This window comes from Melospiza melodia, chromosome 2, assembly GCF_035770615.1.
Source record: "Melospiza melodia melodia isolate bMelMel2 chromosome 2, bMelMel2.pri, whole genome shotgun sequence".
Lineage (NCBI taxonomy): Eukaryota > Metazoa > Chordata > Aves > Passeriformes > Passerellidae > Melospiza > Melospiza melodia.
Window position 1 is genome coordinate 16,442,683 of NC_086195.1, and position 18,738 is coordinate 16,461,420.

Sequence of the window (18,738 nt, forward strand, 5' to 3'; positions counted from 1 at the left end):
TAGTCAGATCACCCCTTCATGTCATATACTGGCAGTTGCTAGAGTAATCTTTTAATTCTTAAGAGCTGGAAAGAAACCTTTTCATTCATCTCTATGTTTGCATTTGCTGAATATAAAAGATTTCCTGGAAGTTCCCTAGTTTAGGCAGGGCTTCAAGTCCTCAAACTGTAGTTGTAAGGATGGACTTATATACTGGAATGGGTCACTGAAGTTCTCTCTAAAGTCAAGAGAGAGTGCTGGCTTCCTCTGGTGGTGGAGGTTTCATGAACACTGGCATATTTACACTAACAGCAGAGATTACATTGTTATCCTTACAAAATTATCAACTCTTTAATGACCAACATTGATCAAGAAGGACTCAATTTAAGAATTGACACAGTAGAGAGAAGGGACAATAAGTGCCACAAACTGATTATTGTGTTTTTAATCAGCTTGGCATAGTGGTTTATGTGCATGAAAAATGTGCCCAAATCTGGCAGAGCCTAGGAATAATGTGCTTTCACACTTAGCATTTGTACTAATATGCTTTAATTTAGCATTTGGTGTTACTTCTGTTAGAAAGATGAGGCAGCTCTGCTTCTTGAGTCTTAGGCTTTTTTCTTCTCTTTTAGTACACATTGCAATTTCATAATGAAGCTGGCTGAGAGAGAGAATATAAGCAGCTTAACACAAAAGGCAAAAATAAGTCAACTTGGTAAGTTGTGCTTTAAACACAGTCTCATCACAATTTTATGTAAAGATGTGGTCTTCAAGTAACTAAAAAGACAAAATAGTTACCATTGGATCAAAATATTTTTGGTTTTGAGCAACATAAATGCTTAAAAATGGAGCCTTCTAATTTTTGGGGGTGTATGAGATAGAAATAACTTATTAAAATATTCTAGTATAAAATTGCCAGCTACTTTAATAGAGCATCCTTTGAAAGGATTAGGTGTAAATTAAGATGAGAACATAAATGTTTTGCTGAAATGACAATCTCAATTGAAAGGGTTGCTAAGTAGCCAACCTTTCTTAGTGATATTGTGACAGGATGGAGTATTGGCTCATACCATTTGTCTCTGTTTCAAAGCTGTTGTGTTGCATTTTGGGTTGTTTAAAATTAAAAAAAAAAGAGAAATCTGAACTTGTCAGACATTGAACAAAAATCTGGTGGTATGGCAATATTCTGACTGGTCAAGAGTTCTGTTGTTTTGCAAAACTAGTTTGAGAACAAACTTCAAAATAAATTATGCGGTACATACTATTGTTTAAAGACATTACACACATGGTTAAATATTCTACTTAATGGTATTAGCAGTTTTTATGCTTAAGGATAATGCTTCTTTGTCATCTCAGATCAGTGCTGCTGTTCATCACTGAAGTACTGTTCCTTGACTGCTGAAGAATTACGAATGTAGTAAGTGTAAATACAAAATTTGATTTGCTAATTTCCTAAATTTCCTAATACATGGCTAGAGTCAACTTCCATGCTTCAGTGTAATAGTCAGAAAGGACTCCACAAGAAAAAACTGACAGGCATTTTCCAGTGTAGCTCCCTTCCCTCCCTTCTTATCCCTTTTTTTATTTTTTGCTGTGATGCATCTAGCTTTTGTGTTCAACAACAGCTCACCCTCAGAGCAGGCAGCAAAGGCAGTAGTAGTATTTGTTTATAGACTTGCTAGTTAACAACTACAGCAATAGAGAATGTAAGAACCTTCTAAGTATTAGAGCATGAAACATCCAATCTGATTGATTTTAAAATATACATTATTATTAGTACATCCATACAATTTTTATATATATTCCTCTATTATAACTTGTTTTCTTTAAAATAGAAAAAATGTTAAACTTAACCTGGATTTTTGTACCTTTTTTTCTTTTACAGTACTATACAAGTGCCACCTCATTTTATATGGGTTCCTTCCCCTCATTCTCCTTCTCTCCCTAAAAAGACTTTCCTCAAATCTAATTCTTTTATTCCCCCCACTATGCTTTCTGCCAAACAAAGCTCCACACTTAGACCACTGATCCCACCATACACAGAAATTTATTTTTCTGGAACTCTTTCCACATCTCCCCTTACAAGCCCTCTCTCTGAAAACTCTATGCCTTCCACCAGTGTTACCACTACACGCTCCTCTTCCGAGTCTCTTGCTCAACCTACCATGCCAACTTTTTCTTCCATAACTTCCAACAAATCCATCACTGTTCCCATACCTGCAACAAAATCTGTCACTAATACTGCTTTCTCAATTAAATCTGATGCCTCACACCTAAACAAGACTGTTACAATACTTTCTCCTTCTGTAGGTTACACTAAACATCCTTCTCTTTCTTCTTCTAAGCCTCACAAACTTGCAATTTTAAATCGCCCCTTTGAGGCTATCACCGATTCTGTTGCACAAATTCCACCTGCTTCAAACCAACCTATATCTGCTCACAGAAATGTCAGTACAGTACCTATTGTTCCCCTTACTCCTTTCACAATATCTTTGACCCCTACTGCTAGTCCTGTCAACCGTTCTGTGTCAGCTTCTCGTCCTCATTCTACTGCTGATGGCCATGGGAACTCAGGTAAATATGAAAAGAGATCTTTTTCAACTTAAATGGTTCTGTCATTCTGTTCTGTGTGAAAACCCTGAGACAACTTTCACTTGATGTATTTTAAAATAAATTCTGATGCCTTTGGACATGGTGAGTGATAGCTCACCCTAGTGCTCACCCTACACTGTTGTTTGTAACTGTCATAGGTGGGTACAGTGCTCAATTCCCATTAGAACAAATGTCTTTTGGACAGAAAAAATTAAGTCAGAGGGCAAGGTAGATTTTTTTAAAAAAACTAACCTAATATTTAAAATACTGCACAGTAATGTTGGATCATCCTTAAAATATTGTTATTGACTGGGAATATTCTTAGGGGCTATGTATTTTCTTATGAAAATTCTACACAAGCTTCTTTTCAAATTGCTGACACTATGTTGATTTTACTCTACATTGAGGCATTCAGTGGCTAAAAATTCAAAATAATAGGTTATTTAATATATTAAATATATTTAATATATTAACGGTCTGATATGAGGAACTTTGAAATCAATAAAACATTAATTTCGTGTTGTCAGTTTGAAAGCTTGCTTTATGTTTTCATGAGATTTAAATTACCACTGTCTGCAAATTAGCTGATAGGGAGAAATTACATGACTTGTTGAGAACCCTTATGGGTAGTGATACAATTTTTTAATCAAGAGAACTGTTTAATTTTTCTGCTTCTCCAAGCTTACATCATTTGTTGAACACAATGTTTAACTTTTATTTGTCACAGGAAAAACCCTTTCAGCTACCACAAATATAACTTCTGTGCACACCACCATTAGTATCGCCACAGCTGAGCAAATCGTGTCCAAAATAGAAAATGATTTAGCAGCTGGAAAAATAGAGCCAAAAGATGTAGAAAGGATGGTTGGTGAGGTGAGCACTATCCTCACTGCTTCTCAGCCATTGCCACCACGAATTTCTAACAGGTAGGTCATTTGGCAATAGATTACAGGAGTGTTGTATTTACTGTCTTGAAAAATTGGCTTCAGCAAGTTTCACTTTTTCATAATCACAATTCAGAAGAATATTTCTTGTTCTTTTATGTAGTTATTCAAAATGGAAGGACTATCATTCTAATGTTACCAGCTTTACTATAATATAATGCCACGGAAAATGGTGGGGTATTTTTGTTGACACCATAATAAGTGATCATTTTGCATTATACTCAGATTATTGCTCCATAATCATAACTTGCTTGAGAATTTTGGATGTATGTGCTTGCTAATACTAAGTATGCTTTTTCTTAACAGAATTATAAAGCTGGTGGACTATATTGGCTTAAAACTAAACTTATCAACATCATCTGCTAAATTTGTCTCCCCTTCCTTGGCTCTGGCAGTTGTCCAAACCAACAGAATCCGCTCCAACCAAATGTCTTTTGCTGTCCAGGACTCGGCTGATCTCCAGGTTACAAAATACTTACAATACCTACAAATTGTCAAACATTTATTTTAAAGTATTTATGGTTTTATAATTAGAGGAACATGTGTTTGTTTATGTCAGTGTCAGGATCTTTACTTCATGTTAGTTTCAGACTTTTTATAAGCCCTTCTAGTTTTTCCTTTAATTTTCAACTGTGTAAATAGGTGTAAAAGAGAGCTGACTTAGCAGAAACTGGCAGAACTAATAAGCTGTTGGAGAGGGTACAGCTAGAACACCAGAATGGACAAAGTGCTTGGCAGAATAACTTTGCCTCAAGCCCCCTGAATTATGAATCATTTATTCAACCACCATGACAGTGCTGAAATTTGTCAAGGAGTGTTGCCAGATGGCTTCATCTGTTAGAAGGAAATAACTGTAGAGGGCTCCAGAAAAGAGCTATTATGTATGTTGCTTGGATAATGATGCTCAGAACATTTGTCACTAATGGCATCTCACCAAGAAAGAAGTGCTTAGAAAGTTTGGTTGGATCCCCTTTATCTCATGCAAAACCTCCCTCCTGACAGAGAAAATAATGGACAATACCAGCCTTGGAGGCTTAAGCAAGGAGAGATGGAAAGTTTTGGACCAATTTTGACACATTCTGCCTCCTCAGAGAAGAAAATAGCTTAATGTATCGTAAGCCATATGTAGTACTGGAACTTTTCTGTGTTACTGAAAATTATATAAATGTTTAAGATTTGAGTTCTTTTCTATTTCTTAGCTATATATAGTGCATGAATGTGAGATGTTTAGGAGATGCTAGTGCTGACATACAGATATTTGCTAAGGAATGATTTTTGCTTTCATGGCATTGGCAATGAAACACTGAGAATTTTCAATAAGTATCATCTACCTCAAACTAGAGCAACAGGAGTGCTTTTGTGGAATTGACTCAGGATTTCTTTGATGGCTGTCTACACTAGTGATCTCCAAAGTGGGGTTTGAGTACCCCAGGGTGTGCACACGACAGTCCAGTGCAGTGCAGGAAAATGCATTTATATTTATATTTTATAATAAATAAAAAAATACATTTTTAGAAGTAATTTTTAATCTCCTTAATTTAAAAAAATATTTTATAACTTGCATAATATATTAGTAAAGTAATTCATATATGTAACTTATGGATAGGTATATACTGGGGTTCATGCTCAAAAATTTTTAGGGGATGCATGATCAACAACATTTAGAGTGAGCTGGTCTAAGCACATTGTTAGGGCACTTTGGGGAGTTCACACTGTTACTCTAATTACACGCATTCTTTCAATACTCAGAGAATTTCTTTCTGCAGTACTACTAATGATTCCCATCTCCCAGGAACTCTGAGGTGATGATATTTGTATGTAAAGGACTAATGTATGGCAGGAATGTTGAGAGATTCTGTACTAAACAAAGCTCCCTGGCCTGTAAGCACAGCAAATAAAATGTGCAGCACATAAAATGGGTGAAAGTTCAGATCTCTTTTTGTACAGTATAAGATCACTGAGCTCTTAAGGTACCTGAATTGTAGCTTATCCAGTTTACTTTTGTAATTTTTGCCAGATGATCAAAAAGTTAGGGTTTATGTTCTTATCTAAGAATATAAACTTAACCTTCTGAACATAAAAATGTATTGACAAATAATGGCTGTTTTCACTTTTTCTGAATTCTGACATACTCCCTACAGGGTATAAAATTCTTTGCAGGCTTTCAAGCTGTTGATCTCCCTACACAGAGTTTTTGCTCCTCACCTTTTCCAGATCAATACAAAACACAGAGTGGTTTGTTATGTCCCTGTAGGGAAATTGTTAAAGGCAGATTATTTTCAGTGGTAGGCAGACCTACCTGAAATGGCATGAATCCTTTTCAGTCCTATAAGTGCTATTTATGCATTGGAGTGGGAGAGGAATGAGAGCAGCAGTGAGTTTGTGACATTAATTAATGAGGCATTTATTTTGAAGTTTTAAACTGAAAATAAGTCATAATTTATTTATTTATTTAGAAACTGAAACAAAGCATAATCCTGGTGTTTATTTTTCAGATCTCTCTAGGAGTTCAGCCAATTCAGAATTTAAATAATCTTGGATCAATTAGACTTCCTCCATCATTGCTGAAAAATTTACGCACTGAAGAGTTGGACTTGGCTTCTAGAATTATATTCAACTTCTTTAAAAAGACCACTGTGTTCCAGGTATTTTTTTGCCCACTATTCGTAAGGATTTTAAATTCAAGCTTAGAGCAAAATATGAATAAAACATATTTTAAAACTTCTGCCTTAAAAAATAATTACTTTTGTCTAGTGCTTGCTCCACATAGTAAATGAGCTTGTGGGTGCTGCATTCTAGTATTGTTTCCTTTAACATTTTAAAATCTGGAGTTTTTTTCTCATTCCAGGATCTGTCCTTGAAGAATGCATCTTTAATCAGCAGTGTTATATCATCAAGTGTTGCTAACCTCACTATTAGTAACTTAACAACAAATGTTACTGTCATTTTGCAGAATATCAAGCCTAATCAGGTAAAATTTCCATTTTGGCAGACTTAAAGTACAGTTTTGTTGCCTCCACTGAAGTTGTTGTAGTGCAAACATTTGACTAAGAATACAGGTCAACTTGTTCTGCTTTACTAATGTGGACATTTCATCTCCACCCAGACCTTAAAAATCACTCCTGTTTGCTTATTTGCCACTGGTATAAATTTTGGTTCTCAAGTAGTGTAAGGTAATTTTGCTCTATCATGAATTCATTCAGCTTTTATCTTTCTTACTTACTCTTCTATTTTATTCTACAAAGAATAGTGCTTTTCTGCAAAAGCTCTTACAGGGAAGACTGAAATTGTGGGTTGCTATGGTAGATGCTGCAGTCATGACATTTGGGGGTATTGTTTGGCCAGAAAATAATATGTCTGTTTTCTTAGGGGAACTGAAACACAAGATTGTGTCAGTATTCAGGAAGTATTAGGATTCTTACACACGATCTCTTTCTGAAAGGAGCATCAAGGATTAAAGTCTTCTATCTCATATCTTAAGAGAATTTTAAATATTCAATTATTATAAACTGAAAAATGTGAGGATTCCACTAATTCACCTGGAGCTTTTTCAGGAGCTGGCTCAGTGGTGTCTTTACTTGTTTTGACATAATAATAAGTTTTGAACTGTAGAAGTATTAGTATTTATAGCAATATAGTGTACTGCTGCTGGTATTTATAGAATTTGCATGTGTGTGAGGAAATCTATGTGTAAGTGTTTAACATTGTGATAGTAGGAAGTGATCAAATACTTGCAAATGAAAAGGTTTTTCCTTTTCTGTGTGATCATGACTTCAAAAGTTACAAAGTCTGGAAGGAAGAGAAATCCCAAGAATTTGTATGGTGTGGGAAGACATTGAAAGAGCATTCAAGAGGTTCTACTAGGAACAGAATCTTTGCATAAGCACAAGAGCTAGCTCCTGTCGGGTGACTTCAATTCTGTTCAGCATATTTTTGCAAGCAGTTTTTAATCCTTTTAGCCACCCTAATTTATTTAATGATCACATAGAAAAGGCATATTTGCTGTATGCAATGTTTATTCTTCCCTGAATTTTGTAGATCATTCATAAATCATTTGATCCTAAACTTACAGTTTAGTAACTTGATTTTTTTCTTGTTTATACTCCTAAACAGGATAATTCAACAGTTAGATGTGTTTTTTGGGACTTCAATAAAAATGGTAAGTACTTGAGATCTCCCAAGATGCTATGCTGTTTTAGCTATGTTAATTCATGTTAATATAATTGAAACTTTCTATGAATAACAAAGCTGCTTTTTTTAACAGGTGGACATGGAGGCTGGTCATATGAAGGTTGCACAGTCAAAGAAAGTAGAGTAAATGAAACAGTCTGTTCATGCAACCATCTCACAAGCTTTGCAGTTTTGATGGTAATTATTTTTAGAATTATGCAATCTTACCCTTGTTCAAGAACACATTTAACCTTGAGTTGTCTTAAGCAAGTGAAGACCCAATAAGCCCATACAAGCTAATAAATAATACTCAGGTTCTATTCACTTTAGTATTAGTACAGGTAGCCATGCAGTTAGGCACATGCTTAAACTCCTTGTTGAATTGGAGTCCATGGGTTCCACTGGAGGAAAAAAAAAATCTTTAAGTGCTGCAGATTTCTAATTTAGGCAGCTGTTTATACTGTAAATAAAATTTAGGAAATCAAATTTAGGAAATCAAATTTAAAACAGATTTTTAATCAAATGGGGTTTCACAATTAGGGTCATAGAATTATAAAATAATATCTCAAGTTGGAAGGGACCCATAAGGATCACAGAGTCCCACCTCCCTGCTCTTTACAAGACTAGATTGGCTTTTTGTCTCATCTAACTTTTTATAAGAGCCATGATGAAAGGAATGGAGTCCTTCATTTGTAAGTGTAGAGGGAAAGATGTGTTTTGATTTTTAAAATTTTTCTTTATATTTTCCCATTAAATAAACCTGTTCTCTGAAAATAACTTCTGTTTCTGTTCTAGGACCTGTATGGAAATACTCCTCTGGATCCCACACAAGAATTGGTACTGACTTTTATATCGTATATAGGCTGTGGCCTCTCTGCAATTTTTCTTTCTGTTACTCTTGTGACCTACATAGCCTTTGAGTAAGTACCCATTCAGCTGAGCCCCCATTATTCTTCAATTGTGATTGTTAATAGTCTCCACTGAGAAATCCTTTTCAATAGTTATGGATTCTGTCTCCACAAATAATGCACAGATTTGGCCAGTTCACCAGGAAGATGTTGATTCAGTCGTCAGAAATGTTAATCTCATCAAGAGGTGAATTGTCATGATGCTATAGGCAGTAAGAATTGAAGAAGTAGCACTCTGAAGTATTTTATAATGGATTATCATAATAGAAGTGTGAAGGAATGTATTTAAGATACAATACACAAAAAAGCAGTACAGAATTTTAGCATTTTTAAAAGCATTTTTATTCTTTCTTTATTCTCTCATTATTCTAATACTGGGACTTGCCTCTCTCAAGGCTTTATATGCCCAGTCAAAAGCTTGATCTAGTTTAGCAATAAAGAACAGAACCTATTGGGTTTGGGTAGCAATGTAACAAGAAATCCAACATAAAATGGAAAAAAAATAATCATGGTACTAAGCACTTTGACTCCAAGATTGTTTGTATTTATGTAACCTTCTCTAAAAAACTTTATATATACAGACTGTTAATTAGGAAGTATGTTGTAAATTTTTCTCTCCATGTATAAATGCAACACATGCAGCATTGTATATGAATTAAAATTTGGTTTTTTCCCCTTGGCATTTGTGAAAGCCAAGGACTGCAAGAGAGGAAGTAAGCCAGGAATCCATGGACAGCTGATGTCATCCCATGAATGTTCTTTTCTTTCTTTTAGGAAAATTCGGAGAGACTACCCCTCCAAAATACTTATTCAGCTGTGTGCTGCATTACTTCTACTCAACTTAGTTTTTCTTCTTGACTCATGGATTGCACTGTATGATACACGAGGCCTATGCATTGCAGTTGCAGTATTTCTTCACTATTTCCTCTTGGTTTCCTTTACCTGGATGGGCCTGGAAGCTTTCCACATGTATCTGGCCCTTGTGAAAGTCTTTAACACCTATGTACGGAAATACATTCTTAAATTTTGTCTTGTTGGTTGGGGTATGTATCTTTTTTTTCCTTTTTTATGCTAAATAGATAATTCTTCTTATCAAGTATTTCAGTGAATGTGATACAGGTCAGAAATTAAAATTAGGCAGTCATTAAATGTTATATGTTCCACCTTTCTGAGGTGTGGAGTGCCCCCAGCTGCAGAACTGAAGTTTCTGCAATTCAAAGTGATAATGAATTTTCCTTCAATTTTGAATGTGCATGCTTCCATTGTTTTGAGAATAAATGCCAATAAGTAGATCTATTTCTGGAATAGCACTGTTGCTAACAAAAAGTAGCAAAACCAGATCTAACTGGATAGAGGATGAAGAGATTCTGGGCCTGATTTTCATCTCCTATTTGTTTCTTAAAACATATGTAAGAATGAAAATAAGTTATGCTGTAAAAGATATTTTGAAGCACTTTGAAGACTAATGGTATTTGTTGGTTTATTCAGAAAGTTTTGGAGCTGGCTGTGAAGGACTCCTCTTGTTTCTTTGCAAGTTGTGCTCCTAAGCAGTTTGAATGCTGCAATTTTTCAGACAGCTAGTAGTCAGTAGAATTCAACAGCCAAATTTCAGAAACAATATGTAGATTTTGTAGTAAAATATAATAATTTCAAGTCCTCATAATACTGTCTCTGTTAGGATTTTAATGTATGTGTTTTCTCATAAACTTTTAGGGTTACCAGCAATAGTTGTGTCCATTGTGTTGGCAGTATCACCAGATAATTATGGTCTTATAACCACTGGAAAGGTTTCCATAAACAGACCTGATGAATTGTGAGTGAAAGGGAGGAGCTCTGGGGGAGGTGAGGGTGGGGAGTAGAAGGAGGTGCTACAAATTGCTTTTCTTTAAAGTAAAGGGGGGGAAAGGCAAGAAAGCAATTGTAGTGCTTTGAAATAGTACAACTACAGTATCTCATGTTTTAGGGTTATTGCCTTTATGAAGGCTCCTATCCTTTGGCCAAAAAACCCAAACTTCTTTTGCAAAAGGCAAAAATGCTTTGCATGCAAGAAACTACAAGTTTGTCTCATGTTTATTTCACTTAGTTTCTGTTTCTGATAACAGTTGACAGACTGCTCTTCTGTTCTAGCTGCTGGATCAAAAATAGAATTGTCTTCTATATTACTGCTGTGGGATACTTCTGCCTGATATTCCTGATCAATATCAGCATGTTCATTGTTGTGCTGATCCAACTCTGTCGTATCAAAAAGAAAAAACAACTCGGTGCTCAAAGGAAAACCAGTATCCAAGACCTTAGGAGTGTTGCTGGCCTTACCTTCTTGTTGGGAATTACTTGGGGGTTTGCTTTCTTCACAGTAAATGAGGTATTTACTTACCTCTTTACTATTTTCAACACTTTGCAAGGTAAGTTTGTCCCTCACATAACAGCTCCCCGTCCATAGTATAACAAACCAAACATTTTGAAACATCACTTTCTTGATTCAGCAATAAAAATTTAAATTTGATATGTGCAGTAGCATGTTAATTATATTAGAGATGAGATGATACTGCTTTACAGTAACCTTAAGTTGCAGTTTTGTTATGATAAGGTACAGAAAAACTAGATACTATTTATATAGGTATGGGATAAATATTGTCATTTTAAAAGTGTATGCAAAACAGATATTCCTGGAAGTGACTGTGTTTCCACTAACAAACAGATGAATTGTGAACACTCAGTTACTTTAAGTGTTCACATTATAATGCAGTTCATGTAGTGAAAAGAGTAGCATTTCTTCAGTTCCCCTAAGGCTTCTGGGGGAGGTTGGACATTCAGCAAAGGCTCATTGAGACAAGCAAGGCTGAAACATTTGAAAGTTAGTGACCCAACTCTTAAGCATGGCCTATATAGTACTTAAGAATATATGAGAAGTAGATATGAAAACATAAACTTTTGCAATGGTGGGTGCTGCTGGACATATCCAAAAGCAGAGTTGCCACATAGACTTTTATATAAACAGGAGGGATTGTAGCTGTCCTCCTGACAATATACCTGAATTGTCCTTCTGAAGTTTGGATCCAAACTTCTGCTTAAATGGCACTTAGATGACTGATTGGATGGTTTCCCAGAGAAACTAAAGCAGTGAAAATTGCTGTTCAGTGTATACATACACTTTCCCCTATTTGCTGTGTTGACTTACTATTATTTACTATTCATTCTAAACCTAATGCAACTGTTTCCCATTGCAGATTGGAAACTGTGTTAAGATTGAGTGCCACTTTCCCTTAAAGGGGGGCAATTGTGAAGAACTTTTAAGCAGGGGAAGTTGGATGCCACCCTGTGTCAGTTAGTAGCAAATGAGAAGTAGACAAAGACACTGTAAGGTGGCACTGGTAGGGGATGGGATGGGCACCATCCCTTCTAGTAAAATTGAAATTGTAGTAAAGGAGGTACCATTTATTATTATTTTAGATATGAGTTATTTTCTTTGGATGAGTGCTCAAAATTTTGTAGCTTTAGCGGTAACAGGTTAGCTGCTAATAAAAGATGTAACAGTGTCCCACAATGTGCTAAAAAAGCTTCACAGTCTGATAGCATGGTATCACACCCTCTCTTTGACATTGCTTTGAATTCTTTTTCAAAAGCATTAAACAAATTTCAAGATCAATAGATTTTTTCCCTTTTTATTTGATAAAAGGAAACTTTATGCACTTTGTGCATTTTGTTGTATTTGTTGTTTTTTCTATTGTGTGTATGATTCCTTTAATCTATGTAAGGAAAAAGTGCTCTGCAACGTTCAGAGTTGTAAACTTTTTCAGAAAAGAAAGGTGTCGTTACTTTTTATTAGTAATTTAAAAGAAATCAAAGAAAAACAGAGCATTGTTCATTAGGAAGTAGTAAAAGTGAATTCTGCAACAATCTTTTATGTTATTGCTTTGCAGGGTTCTTCATTTTCATCTTCTATTGTGTAACAAAGGAGAATGTCCGTAAACAGTGGAGAAGATATCTTTGTTGTGGGAAATTCAGGCTGGCTGAAAACTCTGGTAAATATTAATATTTTTTAACTTCTGAATTCTTATATTTAGTGTTAAGTTCCTGGTATTTTGTAATAATTACAAAAAAACCCCAAAACACAAAAAACCTCCCCAAAAAACCAATTGATCATGTTGCTGCAGTTGCAGTTCTAGTTTATTATATAAGATACAGTAAACCTCCAAAATTATACTTTTTGAAGGTGATAGCTGATGCAGCGCTTGCATGTTGACATGCTGCTGCCTTAAGCTTCTAACTGCTAAGAGATGACCTCTTCCACTGCAGGGTAAAGGCATGTCTTTGCAGAAGACTTTTGGTCAGTTAGAAACGGTAAGATTTGTTCCAGCTTGTGGGTCAGCCATAGTTTTTTACCTGTTATTTCCACAAAAACAAAGGGAAGCATGGTTTAAACCAAAAAATACATTAATTACTTTATGCTATTTTGTTACTAAGTAGTTGTCCTCTTCTAAAGCCACGTATTTTTATACACTTTCACTTAGAGAATCAACTACACTTCAGTTATTTTTCTGATCTGCTCTGCAGTTGTAAAAGTATGACAGTTGACTGCTTGTATTTTAAAAAGGGACAAGAGAAAAGGAACTAGATTTAAATAACTTTAAACATCAAGACTCATTAAATTCTTACAAGATAATTCTGTCTAGAATACTGTAAGAAGTGTGTAAAGCCTTGGTTTTATATCAATTATTGCATTATTAACTGTATTTTTATAAAGTGCTTGTGTGAGTTGTATTATTTCCTGTTTTAGACTGGAGTAGAACTGCTACAAATGGTTTAAAGAAGCAGACTGTAAATCAAGGAGTATCCAGTTCTTCCAACTCCTTACAATCAAACAGTAACTCCACTAACTCTACAACACTGCTAATGAATAACGACTATTCAGTCCATGCAAATGGAAATGGTAAGTGTAATGCAAAATAGTTTATCTTCAGAAGTAAAATTCTCCATCCTTCCTGTTCTAACATATTACTGTCCTCTGCACTGGTGCCCTCTGGTCTTCCTGAGGAGTTGAAATGCAGTAGCACTGCACTCAATTTCGCTTGCAATTTGCTGTAGCTTATTTGTCTGTTGAGAAAGCTAAATATGAATCACCATTGAAAGTAAAGACAATCAATTTTTCAAACAGAAAAATAACTTATAAATCTGTAATGTATAAAACCCTAAGTCAAGCAAAACTCAGAAGACATCACTCCTGTGTGCCTGAAGTATTTTTCCCAACTGATCAAGAGCTGAGGCTAAGTCATGTCATCAACTAGAATGTTTATTATGAAGTTGTTTAACATGCTTGGAGAGGCTGTGTTGTCCTCATTTCTTGGCCTATGCTGTCAGAAGACAGCACATAATCAACAAGATTCTATCAGCAGATAACTTCTCAGATATACGGAGTAAAATAATTTGTATGTGGTTTAGAGGTTACTGTTCCTTTGAGTGTAACTCATATTACTCATACTGTTCCTTTGAGTGTAACTGCATATTGCAGAGAAATCACAACACTTGAGGAGATGGCATTTGGACATGCCCTGTACACTTTCTAAATTGAAGTTTTTTTTTTCACATCCCTTTGTAAAAATCTTCCTGTTTGGATACCACATAATGCAATAATTAGCATACTTTTTATCTAACAGATCAGTTGAAAACCAGCATCCAGTGACACTATCATTAGACACAAAGGCAATATTTTTAAGTAGAAGTATTTCCTTTCAAAGAGAGAAGTTTTCAGGTGCAAAAGCCTGCATGTCTTGTAGGGCTCTTTTTTCCCTGCTATGTCAATTGCTCTGATGAAAGAACCCATCTCTCCCTGCGACATCTGACATGCTTATACCAACTACAAAAGCATTTTGACTGCTTTTCTCAACAGAAAGAAAGAGCAGAAATGTTCTATTGAACTTGTTTGTTGTAGCAACTGAATGAATGAGCCTGTTGCAGCTTTCTGGAAAGTTTTGTTCTTTTGGGTATTTTGGAATGAGATGCTAAATTGATGATCTAAACCATTGAGTGATGCCAATTCTGTTGGCTGTGCTCCAATTCTGTCCTACTATATTCACATAATCAGACATTTCCAGCCTGTCTGTGTGTCCTGTGCCAAAAGCTTCTCAGATAAAAGCAGCTGAAAGAACTTTGATAAAACCTTGTTCCTGTGCACTTACAAACATGGATGTCTCTGATGACCCACCTAATTTCCTATTTTATTGTCTATTTTGAATGCTGTGAACCTCGTACCACACCCTCCATTCATATCAAGAGGGTTGTATGATACCTTGCCTGCATATTTGACTAAATAATTCTTTGTAAGAAGAGGCTAAACCTATAACTAAACTGGATAGCTCCCAGCAAAGCTCTTGGAGGCAATTCCTTACACCTAATCTTCCAAACATGGGGCAGTTGTATCTCAGAAGAGCTGGGCTAATGCCTCCAAGAGGTATTAGACTGCTCTTAGATAGGAACATGGGACCTAATAATTTGCTGCACCCGATTGCTCTCCTCTCCAAGCTGGAACTTGAAAATAACATTGCAACACTTCATTTTAAAAAGTGACCTCCAAAACTATTCTAGAAATCAAGACCTATGTCATAAATATACCGAGCTGTAAAGACTTTATTGTTTTAGCTTCACTGCTTCTACTGAAATGCTGTTCCAGATTTAGGACTGAATGACTTACTGTGGTAAGTTTGGGATGTCTGCATAGCCTGTGACTTTGCTTTCCTACTGGACTTCATTTTTTAATGGCATTCTAATATTGCCTTATTTTCAGTTTTTCTCTTGCAGATTTGCATATTTCAGAAATTACAGTTAGGTATCACGTGGCTGAACCTGCAGATTTTCTCACTGAGGAACACAAACCACCCTTCTGAATTTGTTCACAGAAAAGCCTTATTTTCTTCTCTGCTTTTGCCCTAGCATTAGGGCACAGCTATTTTGAACACTCCTAAGATAAAACAGTGTTAGGCAGGCAGGGGGTTAAACAACAATCACAGTGTTAGCAAGTATGGTTATTTTCTATCATTTCAACCTTTTTCTTATTTGAATTCATAAACGAAGCTCTTCTGCTTGTCTCACCCTGTCTACATTTGTGCCTGTTTAAGTGATGGTTGACTGTTTAAATAAATAACTAAATTTTTAAAAATCCAAACAGAAGTGTTTGCACAAATACTTAGAATAAAAAACCACAAATTATCATTAAAAATATTTAGAATGTGATACATAGGGGCAGGAGATTTATCCAGTGAACTAAACATTTATGGAGCATTTCAGTAAAAGGCTTCAGTCAGCAATGGTATTAGACGTGTTCATTGTGGATTCACCTAAATGGGTAAGATTCTCTGCAGTCTAAGTATGGTTTTGATCCGTGATCAGACCTAGGCCTTATTCTGATTGTCCTTCAGAAGTAAATGCTGTAAGTTGAATTCCTGTATTCTCTTCTTTCAGATGCATGGCACACCTGAGACACCTTTAAAACTTAATTCATTAAAGCAAATCATTAAAATGAGGAGTATTTTGCATCTTATCTAGTGATACTCATTCCGAGTCAAGTCTACATTTTGAGAATTGTGACCTTCATTACTCAAAATATTGAATCCTTGTGCATAAATATATTAACATCTCTCAAATATCAGGATTTCACACAGGAAAAGAAATGTATACAAAATACTTACCAAAAATACACATTTTAAAATTGTTGCAAGGATAAAATGAGAGTGTATGAGCTCCCTATAGTGACTAAAAAAAGCATGGGAGGCTTGATTTTGAACCTTTCTGATAAGGAATGCACTTTTTTGTTTCAACAGGCCATCTTTATCTTCCCAGTGAGAAGAATGGTGTTTGTTTCACTGTACAGAATGGTGATGTGTGTCTCCATGACTTTTCAGGCAAACAACTTGTATTCCAAGACAAGGATGATACTGGCAGCCAAGAAAGCCAAATCTCACTCAGAAGGACTTCAAAGAGAGGAAGCCTAAGTTCTATGGAGAAAATGTGATTTCCTTTTAAACAGCACATTGTTTTACAGTGTGAAGTAGAGTTTTACTTTAGCAGTTTTACATAATGTGAGCAGACCAAGAACTGGTTTTATTTAATATATGGTACTGGAACTTCAAGGCAGCCATGCAATGGATTGACAAGGACAATTATTAAAAAAAAAAAAAAAAAAGAAAAGAAAAGGAACCTATCATTTTGACAAGGTCTTGGATGTCGGATTACAGCTGGCACACTTCCATTTTTTTTCTTCTTCGGAGTGGGGTTTCTTGAGGGGTTTTTTAACATTTAAACAAAAGTTTTATTTAGACTTTTTTCATTACAATTAAGTTTATGTGGATATAATGCTTTGTAGTACTGTATAAATGTAGAAAGTTGTGTATACAAACGATGTTAACTTTAAAAATGTTAGCTACACTGTCTTCAACTTTTTGTACGTTTTAGTAGCAAACTGCAGTCATGTACATAAGCAGAAAATATCTACCTTTAAGCATCTCAATGATACTTTTATATTTATTCTTGTAATATAAATTTAAATATACCTATGTATAGAAAAATAATTGGTATTTTGTTTGTAACTTTTATTGTGAGTTTGCATTTTTCTTTAGTTTATTATCTTTAACATAGAATGCTACAAAACTTAGTTTGTCCATTAAGTGTATCACTTACAGTAGTTTGAATATATTCACTAGATGCAGATCTGTAAATAACAAACACAATCGGTCTTGAACCTTTAGCTAACTTTTAGTACACCATAGAGGGATAGAAATTGGGTATAATTCAAGTAGAGTGCCATGAATGGAGTATTAAATAGTCAGTAGGTTATTATGTATAGCTAATCTGTGTTGGTGGCTTGACTGAAGTCATCAGTTTTTGCCATTGATTTCACCAGGGTCAGTATTTATATTGAGTGGTGAGACACTGCCATTTTTCATTTGCAATGATGGAAGTTGAGAAGTTTGGGACAGGGGAGGGGAGGCAAGTTGAAGAAAAAAGAGAAATAATAAATGACAGCTGCTATATTTAGTAGCTGAGAAATTGTTTGTTTCATTGCATGGCTGTTTTTTAAGGGGCAGCTCTTGAGCTATTCTAATGAGTATTTCTGCTTAAACTTTGGCTTGCAGTTGGCAAACCAAATACTGAGGCACTAGCTCAGTAATTGCTGAAGCAAAATTGCATTCCTCTTGTGATATTTACTGGGAAAAAAAGAATTTTGGCTCTTCATGTAAAACAGCTGAAAGTCCATACAACACTGTAAAGATTCCTGAACAGAAATTGGCCTAAGCCCTGGTCTTACCACTTCTTCCTCACACACATGTGCAGCTATGGCCACTGCTTTTTCAATTTGCATTCTTGGGCAAAAGCTGGATGCTCCTAAAGCAAACTAGGACAAACTGGTGCCAGACTGCAGAGTACCAGCCCCTGTAAAGAGGGCTGCATGAAGCAGGTACATGCTGATGGGGAGCAAGGGCTTTGCTTTCCCAGTGGGGAGGGCTCAGCTGGGTGCCCTGATAACACACTCCTTAACAAAAAGCGTGAGTTACATGCCTCTTATCTGGGGCTCTGTTGGAGTTAACAATTGAACCTCTGCAGTGCTCAAACCCCATTGTGGTTCTGTGGGCAACACAGGTTCTTTCAGTTATTTCAGTCACATCCAAAATTACTCTGACTGTGCTTTTAAGGGGAGAATTTAAAGTATTTGTTGTGTTTATCTACAGGGTTTTAGCTGCATGTTGGTAAAAGCCCATCCTGAAATGCTAGTAGCTGGAATACATTTCTGTGAATGCTTTAACTATTTGGCTAATTGCCTTCGCAGTGTTTCTTGTAAATTTATTTAATGTTATTATATTTATATTTTCATCTGTAAAAAAAAAGTAATAAATTTTCAGCAAGTACAACACAAGATATATATAAACTTTGTCTTTTAGATAAATGTGTCGTTTATACTGGGCTGTTACACTTCTTCAGATTACAGGACCTGTATGTCACCTCTTGGAGAAAAAGCTGACCCAGCTTTTGCATTTGTTCTCTGCTACATGTTTTACCTTGCATGGTTCTGACAGATCTGGATTTTAGCAGAGAAAACTCTGACATAAATTAGTCCAGTAATGCCTGCCCTCAAGACTGCTGAAGCTCTCCCAAAG

At 35.5% G+C, this 18,738-nt stretch overlaps 1 protein-coding gene across 3 annotated transcripts in view; it reads left to right on the plus strand.

Annotated features, from left to right (window-relative positions):
• ADGRG2 (adhesion G protein-coupled receptor G2) overlaps positions 1-18,509 on the plus strand; it is a 57,874-nt gene extending 39,365 nt beyond the window's left edge. For 2 of the 3 annotated variants that reach the window (XM_063182787.1, XM_063182794.1), the window contains exons 13-28: positions 612-694; positions 1,336-1,396; positions 1,865-2,553; positions 3,299-3,497; positions 3,822-3,978; positions 6,011-6,160; positions 6,364-6,486; positions 7,629-7,674; positions 7,780-7,883; positions 8,481-8,605; positions 9,368-9,636; positions 10,307-10,406; positions 10,721-10,995; positions 12,514-12,615; positions 13,371-13,523; positions 16,408-18,509. In XM_063182787.1, coding sequence (XP_063038857.1) covers positions 612-694; positions 1,336-1,396; positions 1,865-2,553; positions 3,299-3,497; positions 3,822-3,978; positions 6,011-6,160; positions 6,364-6,486; positions 7,629-7,674; positions 7,780-7,883; positions 8,481-8,605; positions 9,368-9,636; positions 10,307-10,406; positions 10,721-10,995; positions 12,514-12,615; positions 13,371-13,523; positions 16,408-16,598 — 2,827 coding nt within the window. In that variant the 3' untranslated portion in view covers positions 16,599-18,509. The remainder of the gene's footprint in view (positions 1-611; positions 695-1,335; positions 1,397-1,864; positions 2,554-3,298; positions 3,498-3,821; positions 3,979-6,010; positions 6,161-6,363; positions 6,487-7,628; positions 7,675-7,779; positions 7,884-8,480; positions 8,606-9,367; positions 9,637-10,306; positions 10,407-10,720; positions 10,996-12,513; positions 12,616-13,370; positions 13,524-16,407) is intronic. The other variant, XM_063182800.1, reaches the window with a different exon arrangement.
• Positions 18,510-18,738: the final 229 nt, after the last annotated feature.